Source organism: Mytilus edulis, chromosome 9 (assembly GCF_963676685.1).
Source record: "Mytilus edulis chromosome 9, xbMytEdul2.2, whole genome shotgun sequence".
Taxonomy (NCBI): domain Eukaryota; kingdom Metazoa; phylum Mollusca; class Bivalvia; order Mytilida; family Mytilidae; genus Mytilus; species Mytilus edulis.
The window spans coordinates 46781515-46793091 of record NC_092352.1 but is presented as its reverse complement, the minus strand read 5'-3'; the positions used below and the strand labels follow the sequence as shown (position 1 = coordinate 46793091).

The window sequence follows — 11577 nt, the reverse complement described above, 5'->3', positions numbered from 1 at the left end:
TGCCCCTTGAAGTACTTAACATTTTTCACTGCTTAAATTTTCTGTATCTATAACCATTCAAGAATTATAGGGAAATCAAAGACATATGAAAATCTAAAATATGACCTTGACCTTTGACCTTGACCTAATTTTCTAAGTTAGGAATCAGGGGACTCAAATAAAAACATTCCAGGGTTATACGGTTAACGGTTTATGAGTTAAAAAAACATACCGACAAATTTATTCCGTAAAGATAGATAACTCCTATAAAATTTCATCGAATCGCTTCGATCCAAATTAGCCAAAATTTTCTGAGGATGTAACGAACAATTTGTAAAAAGAATTTTGTCGCTATCTTTTTTTGTTACGAAGGAGATGCACACACATGATAAACAGTGAATAGGGAGATAACTCTTACAGAGAAAATTGTTCGTCTTAGCAGGGTGAAATTTAAAAGCGTATAAACTATACGATACAATATGAGAAATATCAAAGCGACATATTGCGAAACAAACATTTATCGCAAGAACAAAAGTTGGCGGAAAAAAAAAAATAATAATAATAATTAAAAACCAATTGTTCAAAGAACAATTGAAGGTCTTTCAACCAATAAGGGTGTATTTTGATATGAAAATATAAAGATTCAGTTGAAAATGTCAGTTCCTATGGCTTTATGATGTATAAAAATGAATTTCGACCAAAGGTCAAAATCAAGAACGTCCAATTTACCTATGACCTTGACCTCAATTTCAAGGTCATAAACATAGGATCCCAAATCAAAAGACCCTAGGTCTGTATTATGTATGGTTCATTAGTAATATCACTTTACGCATAATTCTAAATATAAGAGGGGCGAAAACTCCCATTTATTGTCTACGCACCCTTGTAACCAAAATTTATAAGTAACGACATGTCGCAACTAACAATTTAGTAAAAACAATTTGTCGAAATCTTATAAAGTTAATGAAAATAAGTGAAAATAAGCCAAAATCAAAATTTAGAATTTGACCTTGACCTTTGACCTTGACCTTATTTTCATTTTTTTGGACCAAGGATCTTAAATCAAAAGACCCTAGGTCTCTATCACTTATGGTTTACCAGTTAGAAATGCATATCACTTATATCATATATAAAAGGGGGGATAACTCTCATATGGAGTCTCCGGATAGCTTCGGTCAAAATGAAACAGAACATCCTGAGGATATAACGAGCAATTTTGAAAAATAAATTTGTCGGTTTCTTATACGGTTGCGAAGCCTTAGAGGACACAAGAAAAACAGTGTTCGGGGAGATAACTCTTACAAGGTAAAGTTTTTTGTTACGCGGTGTCGGTTTCAAAAGCGTATGCAATGTTCGATTTCACATACCATATATCTAAGCGACATCTTGTGAAACAAAAAAACAGCGAAGGAAAAAAAAGTTGGCGGAAGAAAAAAAAAAAAAAAATAATAATAATCAGAACAAACCCTATAGGTCTTTCACCTGAAAGGTTGAAAGACCTAATAATAATAATAATAATAATAATAATCAGAACAAATACAATAAGTCTTTCCACAGAAAAGTGGAAAGACTTAATAATCAGAAGAAATACAATAGGTCTTTCCACAGAAAGGTGGAAAGACCTAATAATCAGAACAAAAACAATAAGTCTTTCCACAGAAAAGTGGAAAGACTTAATTAATGCAAAAAGATAGCTCACATTAGCACAACTATCCACAACACACATAGCCAGGGGGAATGCAAAGGGTTCCTATGAACCCCCCTTGAAAACAATTAAGCACTGTTAAAGTTGATGTTCTGTTAGAATTGTAACTGTTAAAGTTGACTATAATTATATTGAACCCTAAAAGTCAACTGAGGACCAAAAATTCTTCAGAACCTTTTTGAAAAAAAGCCACAACAAAGTCTAGAAAGGTCTTAATTAATTGTGAACAAAGGTATCAGCGAAACAATTTTTTTACAGTATGCAAATGTTGACATAATATTGGAGGTATACTGTTTTACCTCTGCCTGTTCATCCATCCTTCAGTATGTCCATTCCTCCTATGAATATTTTTTTATCGCATCTTTCTCATGAATTACATCATAAGGATTTGGTTTCAGGGTTTATAAATTAGGTCAGCTATACCGTGTGATGCCTTTTCAGATTCATCCTCAACAACTTCCTGTTTATCAGAATATTTTGGCAGGGTTATGCTCAGTGAGCAGCTGTAGCTAACAGTTATACATGTGATTTTTTTAATTTTGGAGGCTCGAGGTTACAAAAACTTCAGCAAAAATTTAAACATATTTTTTTTCATTACAAAATTTATTTATTATACTATTAGTTGTAAATCAACCCAAAAAATCGATTTGTAGTTGACTTTTAAAATGTTCATATCATTGAAAAAGCTCCAAATTATCTCCCATTGGTGCAAAAATGCCATTTTTTGCATTTAAATATATAAAATATCTTATTTAACTCAGCCCTGACCTACATGTATATTTTATAATTTTTTTTAAGATAAGCTGTACTTAAACTTAACAATTGTAAAATTAAAGCCATTTTTTCAATTTAGTTCTTTTTTTATTTCGATATTATCTCTATCGGTATTTCTCCTATTTAAGTTCAAAAGAGGTACCTCTGAACAACAAAAATGCATGCTTCTTTCGAAAGCAGATTGTGAGCTTAAATGAACGGTGACCCCATTTTTTAATCGAAATTTCTATTAAGTTTATGTCAGATATAAAAAATAGGGAAATTCTATATTTTAAAAAAATGGATTTTTACCCTTCAACCCCCTTAACAATACAAATTTTATGAAAGTTATTAGTAAACCAAACTTAACATTTCAGCTAAGAGGGAAGAAGGTGAACTAGAGTCACTTGACTTCATACAAAAGATTTTAGATATTTATCCAGCATTGAATGAAACATGTCTTCGTCATCACTGTACATACGAATCACTGAAGATGATAGAGAAAACTGATATAAAGGTAGGAAACTAGGAATATGATACTCTTTTCACCCGCCAGAAAAAATAGTTTATATATGTTTTCATTATAGGTCTGAATTTTCTTCATTTTTTCATACTAAATTGTAGAAATAAATGGAAAATGTGAGTGCAGTAATTAGTATAACAAAAAGTGAGTATGACATCATAATATAATATTAAACATTGTTTGTCAAGCTTAACAACATGCTCACAAGTCCAGGATTGTAAAAATGCTTTCAATGCCCTTAAAAAACAAAACTATGCAGGCCATTTTCATGTTATCGATTATATAAATTTTCAACAGTTTATGGTAGAACATCCCGGTATACAGTCAAGTAAGAGCAACCAAAAGAAGTTAAATTATTATGAATTTTGTGCCATGGGGGAGGAAAGTTTACAGTTTGCTGATGATTTAATTGTGTAATGAAAACATAACAATTAATTTTTATATTTTCAGGATAAATTTTGGGAAAGTTTACAATGTTATAAATACCAGAGAGCATGTCCAGGTTAGTAATTTACTTGTTCTAAATTGTATTTAAATGAAGTAAAGAATAATTTGTACCACAGAATACAGTTTATTCTTAAATCTTGGTGAATATTTGTTTCACTGGAGAATTTCTGATATTTTATTGAATATTATCCACAGGTCCTCACTACAATTTCTTTTGCAAATACTAAAATTGTGTGTAGTGTCCTTGAACATTTTTGGTGGTCAAAACCTTAGGCTCACTATTTTTCAAGAACTCTGAAATACATTCAGTAAACCTAAAACATACATTTATATTTGTCATCTTATGATGTGCATCATATGATCATGGTTCCTATAGATAAAAAAATCTTGTTCAGGATTTCTGAATTGAAATAGGACCTTCCATGTCCTAGTGTGTTATTAATTAGGAAAAGTCAGAGTGTTTTTTAACTATGATAATTATAGAACCCTTTCATATAAATAAGAAGATGATTTATGATTGCCAATGAGACAACTCTCCACCGGACACCAAATGACATTGAATTTTATAACTATATAGGTACAAATGGAACCATAAGGCCTTCAACATATCTAGTTTAATAATTTATATTTTTTATATAATTTATTTTTTCATGTATCATGTGATTTTTTGTATGAAACGGCATGTTCTTTTGTAGTTGATGGCAAATGGTCATCCTGGAGTAGCTGGTCAAAGTGTTCTCCAGAATGTGGTGACGGTTTCCACTTCAGATCACGTGAATGTAATAATCCTGCTCCTTCAAATGGGGGATTCAAATGTTTTGGTAAATCGTACAGAGAAGAGCCATGTGTTGGGCTAGTGTGCCCAGAAAGGAGTAAGTTTTATAGTACTAAATAAACTCATTTTATTTCAATACTAAATAGTAAAATTAACAGTGTTAGGACTATTCTACAAAACATGCATGGAACCCAGGGAAGGCAACTTGAATATTCTACCATGAGTGGGTGTGAAATATTGTGGTGTGCAACTTTAAAATGTATCCTGGCTATGTTTTCAAAGTGCTTTCCCTGGGTACCATATAAAAAAAAAAGATGTGGTATGATTTAGATTGCTAATGAGACAACTCTGCACAAGAGACGAAATGACACAGAAATTAACAACTATAGGTCACCATTGACATTCATTCTTCTACAATGAGCAAAGCTGATATTGCATAGTCAGCTACAAAAGGCACCAAAATGTATGTTTTAATGGTACAGTGCTTTCAAATGACATATACTAATTCAACAGGTTTCTTATTTTGGTGGATTTAAAAAATGTCATTTATCCTCAGTTTTGGTCCTCAGTCATTTTTTTTTAACCTCGCTTGTATATAAATGTGTAAGAAATATGTAAGCAGTAATAAAAAGTCTTCGATATTATAGGGTTCCTGGGTACTTTAATATACATTTACACATTTCTTATATCATTGAATAAGTCATTAACATGATCTGGTCCTGAATATGCATATTGATTTGCTGATGGATGTTAACAACCATTCATCATTGAACATTATATTGATTGAGAATAAGCTGCTGATTACACTTGAACCATAACAATGAGCTCAAGATCAAATGAAGACTGTCTCTCTAAAAATCGTAAAATTTTCTGTTTTCTGTGAGTTGCAGTTAACAAACAAATGTTCAAATTAGTATATTTTGTCACTAAATAGTTTTGTTTTTCAGGTGAAGTTAATCCTCTTATGTCATCCTGGTCTGTTTTTCATGCATGTTCCACACCATGTGGAAAATATGGAACAACAACTAAAGAAAGACTATGTTTAAATCCATATTCATGTCCTAATGGAAAGAAAACTCAGAAAATTACGATTGAAAAACCATGTTATTTAGGTCCATGTCCAAGTAAGTATGATAAACTTGATATTTCACATACTGCTTGGGTAAAGGATGTTTGCTTCTCTTGTTTTTTTTTATGGCCCCGCAACGAAACTGTCTATGCCATATAGTTTTACCCTTGTCCTAAATTCCGAAATTCCGTAATTCCATCATTCCGTAATTCCGCAAAAAAACATTATAGGCTTTTTTTTTCTTAACACCTTCAGATATTGGGCTGATTTTTATACGCCCGTCAAAATTTTGACGGGACGTATTATGGTATACAAATGTCCGGTGTCCGTCCGTCTGTCCGTCTGTCCGAGGTTTTTTTTACATGTCGCACCATATCTCAAAAACGATTTATGATTATTGCTTATAACTTTACACATGTCTTTGTTATATTAATCTGAAGATCTGTATACTTTTTGGTGATGATTCAAAATTTCATTTTTGAGTTATTGAGTATTTTGTAAAAAAGGGGGGGGGGGGTTACATGTTGTGCTGTATCTCAAAAACAATTTATGATTATTGCTTAAAACTTTACACACTTCTTTTTTATATTAATCTTAAGATCTGTATACTTTTTGGTGATGATTCAAAACTCTATTTTGGAGTTATTGAGTATTTTGTTAAACAGGGGAGGTTTTTTTTACATGTCGCGCCGTATCTCAAAAATAATTTTTGATTATTGCTTAAAACTTTACACACTTCTTTGTTATTTTAATCTAAAGATCTGTATACTTTTTGGTTTTGATTCAAAATTTCATTTTAGTGAAATTTAGTTTTTTGTAAAAAAAAAACAGGGTTAGGGATTTCACATGTCCCCCCGTGTCTCAAAAACAATATATGGTTATTGCTTAAAACTTTCTCAGAAACTATTTATGATTATTGCATAAAACTTCCACACAAGACGTCGGGCGTATCATGCGCTCATGGCGCAGCTGTTTATTGGTATGTGAGCTAACCATGATGTGTTACAGATCAAGTTTAAGTTTCGTTCTGCTCCACTAATTTTTGTCGAAATCACAGGCTGTGGACTTTGATAAATTGTTGAAAATCACAGTTATACAGACTTTTTTTCTAAATGCCTTCAGATATTGGGCTGATTTTTGGTATGTGAGTTACATGTAACAATGATGAGTTACAGATCAAGTTTAAGTTTTGTTCTGCTCCACTAATTTTTGCCAAAATAATGGGCTTTGGACTTTGATAAATTGTTGAAAATCACAGTTATACCGACTTTTTCTTTATACGCCTCCAAATTTGGAGCTGACTTTAGATATGTGAGACTACCACAGTGATCTGGAAGGATTTTTTCTCTATGGGCCCAGGGCCCCTCCAAAATAAATTCAATGGGCCATTTTAAAAAAATATGGGCCATGTTGTCAAATGAGTGGGCCATTTGCATGATTTGAATTGACTACAGTGAAAAAAAAATTTATTTTGTATATTTCGCCAAAGAGGTGGTGGTACATTTTTTGTACTTACCATACTGATTCTAAATAATATCATGTATATTGTTGCTGTGATTTTGTAATTTCAATTTCAAAGAATATAAAATAAGTTCTTCCAAACCAGACAATATTTAAGATATAAACCTTTATACTGGTACTTGTTCATGGTTTTTTTTTACATTAAATTTGGGTCTTCGTCGATACCATACTTATTCCAACGTTCCGTATTAGAGGACGTTTCTGGCATATACTCTGCACTTCTTGTATTATTATTACTTCATCACAATGACAACAATAAGAGTATCATTAAATGATAGAACAAAACAACAATTCGTTGAAGGCATGTTTACAAAATGTCAAAACGAGCCAAAAAGTGACAAAGACAGTTAAGCGCCTTTTTATGGAGACAAAAAATATATTCATAAAAAAGCTTTGGGTTTTTTTTAATCGAAATAATAGCAAGCTAAACTAATTTAAAAGATTATAATTAGAGATAAATCTCGTCTGTGCTAGCCAAATTTCACAAATTTAAAGTTGTTTATGAAAAATCATACCATGAATGATGGTTAATTACGTTTTTTGGGTAATCAGTTGTACCGCATGGTTTTATCATTACCATAAGAAAACACCTGAGACGTCCCAAAAATATATAGGTGCTCCTATCATTGGAAGAACATTACACAGTTGTGCACACACACATGGCGGCTCGGAATACGATTGTTAATCCATTTTGATGATATTTAAACGTTTCGAAACGAAGTGAAAAATATCGTGCGCCACGTGGGCGCTTACATAAGTCACTCTATGCGCCATTTCTGGTCGATATGCGCTATAGGCGCAAGGCGCACGTCCTTCCCGATTACTGCTACCATCATGTTTGTGTCCACATGTGTTATTCAAATTGCAGATTTTTCAGCTTGTGGGACGTGGCCATTCATGTCGTTTTGACACATCTAGTTAAACTCTGCTTTTCTTTTTATAATTTAATTGTATATATTCATGATATAGTTTTAAAACCATTTATGAAATCTTATAAAATTTTCGTTTTTTGGGGTGTTTTTTTTGGAAAGAAAGGCGGTGTCTGCTGTTGTGACTTGAATGTATATGCCGTGTTCCACTTTTTGCAGTTTATTCAAAATTGTGACCAAATTGCAAATTGTTTTATCAAACCAAAGTCACTACATGTCTGTTCAACTGGTCAGAAATTTTAACAAACTGCTGTAGAACACCTAATAACAGTCAAGTTGTGAAAGTGCAAGGTCATAAAAAAAGCATACTAACAATCCTATTTGACTATAATTCTATTTCAATGATAATATTAAAATCAGTCTAAAAGTTTCTATAAATTTTTTCTTGTAATTATGATGCAAAAGTTGACAGGTAGTAATTTTTGAATTGCTAAAAGAAATGTCAAAATTTAAGTTTGTAAATTATTTCTTATACAACAGTATTTTTCTAGAAAGCTTTCTTTAAATTAATCTCTAAAATACTTGGTAAAATATACTTAAAGCTTAAATATGTTCTTTTTATGTTTTAAAGGGAGATAACCAAGATTTCATAAAATCAAAAATTTTAGATTATCTCCCATAGAAACTTATTATTTAAACAAGATATTGTAATTTCACATGCACTTAAATATAAGATTTTGTACTTCAAACGGATGAATATGAATATAAAAGATGTTTTGAAAGAATAATTGTATGTAAGCTTAGTTTGGACATTTTAATAGAAATTCAAAAATTACTACCTGTCACCTTTAGCAGGATATTAGTAATTACAATAAAATGTGTTAAGAAATTATCAGACTGAATTTTCATAATATCAATGGAGTGGAATGAAAGTTTAATAAGATTGTAAGTATGCCTTATTTTATCAGCTTGCACTTTCACAAATGAACTGAAACAGCAGTTAAACTGTTTGTTAAAATTTCTTACCTGCTGAATAGTTTTGATTAAATATATATAAAAGAAATTGCAATTTGGTCAGAAGTTTAAATAAACTACAATAGGTAGAGAGCAACACTTAGTCAATTCACAAACAATGCTATTTGTAATAACAACATACATGCAAGTTACATATTTTATTACTGTACTTATTATCCACTCACAATAGTGAAAACCAATTGCTAAAAAAAAGTATTATCAAGTTGCAGTTTGAAATACCTCTAAGGCTTGATAACCACTAGTTATATTAATGATAATAGTAAAATGTGATATAATCATTTAAAAACTACAACAAAATTAACCTTAAAAATTTGAAATCTTCATTTATCATTATGTGGATGGTAAACTTATCTTAGGCCGTGTTCACACCAAAATCCATGTACAGTAAACTTGTTTACAATTAGTTTAATGAACTGGACATTGGTTTCACATTAAATTTGTTCACATCTATACACCTTGTTTAATTACCTGTACATAAGATTTGTTCACATTTGCAAACTCTATGTCATTTAAAAATGTTTATTACGTAGAATCGAATGAAACATTTCCGGACAACTTTTCTAGCAGCAAGGGAACGACCATTTGACTCTAAATAGGGGGGATGGAAATATTCCGAACCCCAATTGGATAAAGAAAACAATTCTGGTTCTACAGATGATAAAAAATATTCTGAATCAAGAGTTTTCCCACACATTATAGTGTTAAATGTTGAAGAAAAAAAAATTGATTACCAGCATCGAAAAAAAAACCGGAATAAAACGTTTGCGCGGCAAAATTCTGACTCAGATAAATAAACAAAATGTCCCCCCCCCCCCTCCTTTTTTTGAAGTTAAGTGGTTGCTTCTTTATGAAAGCCATTTTGATGATTTGCAGTAGTTTAAAGATACTAAAGATGCCTCGATTTAGCATTAGAAAACGTAGGCTGCAACAGCGTGCTTACAGACGAAGAAGGATATATTAGAGATCACTATATTTCTATCTTTCTGTTTGTTCAAATGGTATTTCTTCTCCAAGAGGTATTTGGCAAAGGAAGGGGGTAATGTTTGTTTTTTTTACTTTTTAAGTGTAATTTCACGGATCCGAGATACTAGACAAACAATACATTTACCTCACACTTTTTAAGTAATGCATTTATGAGTGAATTGTTGTTTGAGTAAAGACCAGTGGCAAATATTTCTGTGTAAGTCAAGTCGATTCGGAAAGACCTTAATTTTCAAATGAATTATGTGTTTGGCAATGATGCTGATTTGAGTCTTGATAAGGGCTTAATAAAGCTTCGTTAAGTTTTATTTCTAAACAAAACAAATAAATATATCAAGTTGAGACAAATATTTCTGTAAAGAACTTCATAAATAATTGCTATAAATATCAATTTTATTAAAAAAAATCGTTTCTTCCTTAAATATGCATGGTGAAACTAATGTTTTAAATGCCTAGTGTTGTGTACACTTAATCTACACAAGGCCTACATCGAGTATCGACTGCATGTAGACAAAACATGATTTACACTACATGTAAACATTGAGTTTTATCAATGGGAATGTAATTTTGTTTAGTTTACGTGTGAGTTACACTTACACAACACCGAGTTTAGGTCAATGTGAACACGGCCTTATATGTCAATCTGCTTTCTACAGAGGTTGGTGTGTGGTCAATATGGTCCAGTTATACAAATTCATCAGCAGTTTGTGGACAAGGAAGAAGAATGCGATTTCGTGTCTGTAATGAAGACAAACCAGTAGATGGAGCTGTTTGTAAAGGCAAAACCGTTGAAAGAAGACCATTAAATGGCAAATGCACAGGTAAGAGTTATCCTTTAAAATTTACAACCTCATGTGTTGTTTTGTCTGTTCAGAATCACCACATCTGTGTGTTTAGATGGCCTTTATCTCAGTGTGCCTCTCATATCTGCTGATATCTGGAGCCTCTGTGGCCGAGTGGTCTTAGTAGTTACTACTGAAATCACAAGCCAATCAACACTGAGAATGTGAGTTCGAACCCTGCTTATACGGGTGCACTCGACTCCAATCTTAATTGACTGGGATTGTCAGTTTTTCTATCAAAGGTCAGTGGTTTTCTCTGGGCACTCCAGATTCTTCCACTAATAAAAACTGGCCACCACAAAATAACCTAAATGCTGTGCTTAAAAGTGGCGTTAAGGGAATACGATACAGTAGCAGGGGCAGATAATAACATTTTCAAAACTGTTCGTGTTGTTTTCCCGACGTTGGTAACCAGAACGTTGTAATTTCGCGATGTTTCTTTTAAGAACGTTAACATTTCGCGACGTCGCTTTAAAAGAAGTCATATTTCGCGGAATATTCACTGACGTCATTAATTTCGGTTGCGCGAATTTAAAAAAGTACCCGCTAAAAAAGTGGCCATTTCTAAAAGACGGAGAAATCCGCCGAAAAGCAGTGAGATTAAAGGAAATACTTGAGATAACAAAAATAAATCAAATACAATTTTGCATAACGAAATTGAAGAAATAGTGATAGACACAGAAGAGAGTATTGACAGTATAAAATGGAAAGACGGAAGAAGAATTGTGGAGCAATTTAGTCTGATACTGAATAACTGTCAAAACTGCACGGCCCCAGCGGAATCTGCTCAAGGTAGAGAAAGAAAAATTGCAAGGAATTGGGGTCTATCTTACTATTCGTTGCTTAAACTGTTACATGCTGAAAAACATTTTACCAATAACACAATTCGGAACAAAACGACCTGCAATAGCTAATTATGAGTATTGGTAGCTGCTTAACGTCCAGCGGCAAATATTAAATTGCACATTTATGACATCCAAATGTTATTTTAATGAAACTTAAAGAAATGAGAAAACGTACGAACCCGTGATTAATGAGAAAAAAAAACAAAATCTATATCGCGTAGGGTGGCCGAATC

At 32.2% G+C, this 11577-nt stretch overlaps 1 protein-coding gene across 1 annotated transcript in view; it reads left to right on the top strand.

The window, feature by feature from the left end:
- LOC139489713 (uncharacterized) overlaps positions 1–11577 on the top strand; it is a 73878-nt gene that overhangs the window by 18097 nt on the left and 44204 nt on the right. Inside the window, exons 6-10 of the mRNA XM_071276446.1 lie at positions 2815–2954; positions 3411–3462; positions 4103–4279; positions 5130–5306; positions 10314–10478. Of these exons, the coding sequence (XP_071132547.1) occupies positions 2815–2954; positions 3411–3462; positions 4103–4279; positions 5130–5306; positions 10314–10478 (711 nt within the window). The remainder of the gene's footprint in view (positions 1–2814; positions 2955–3410; positions 3463–4102; positions 4280–5129; positions 5307–10313; positions 10479–11577) is intronic.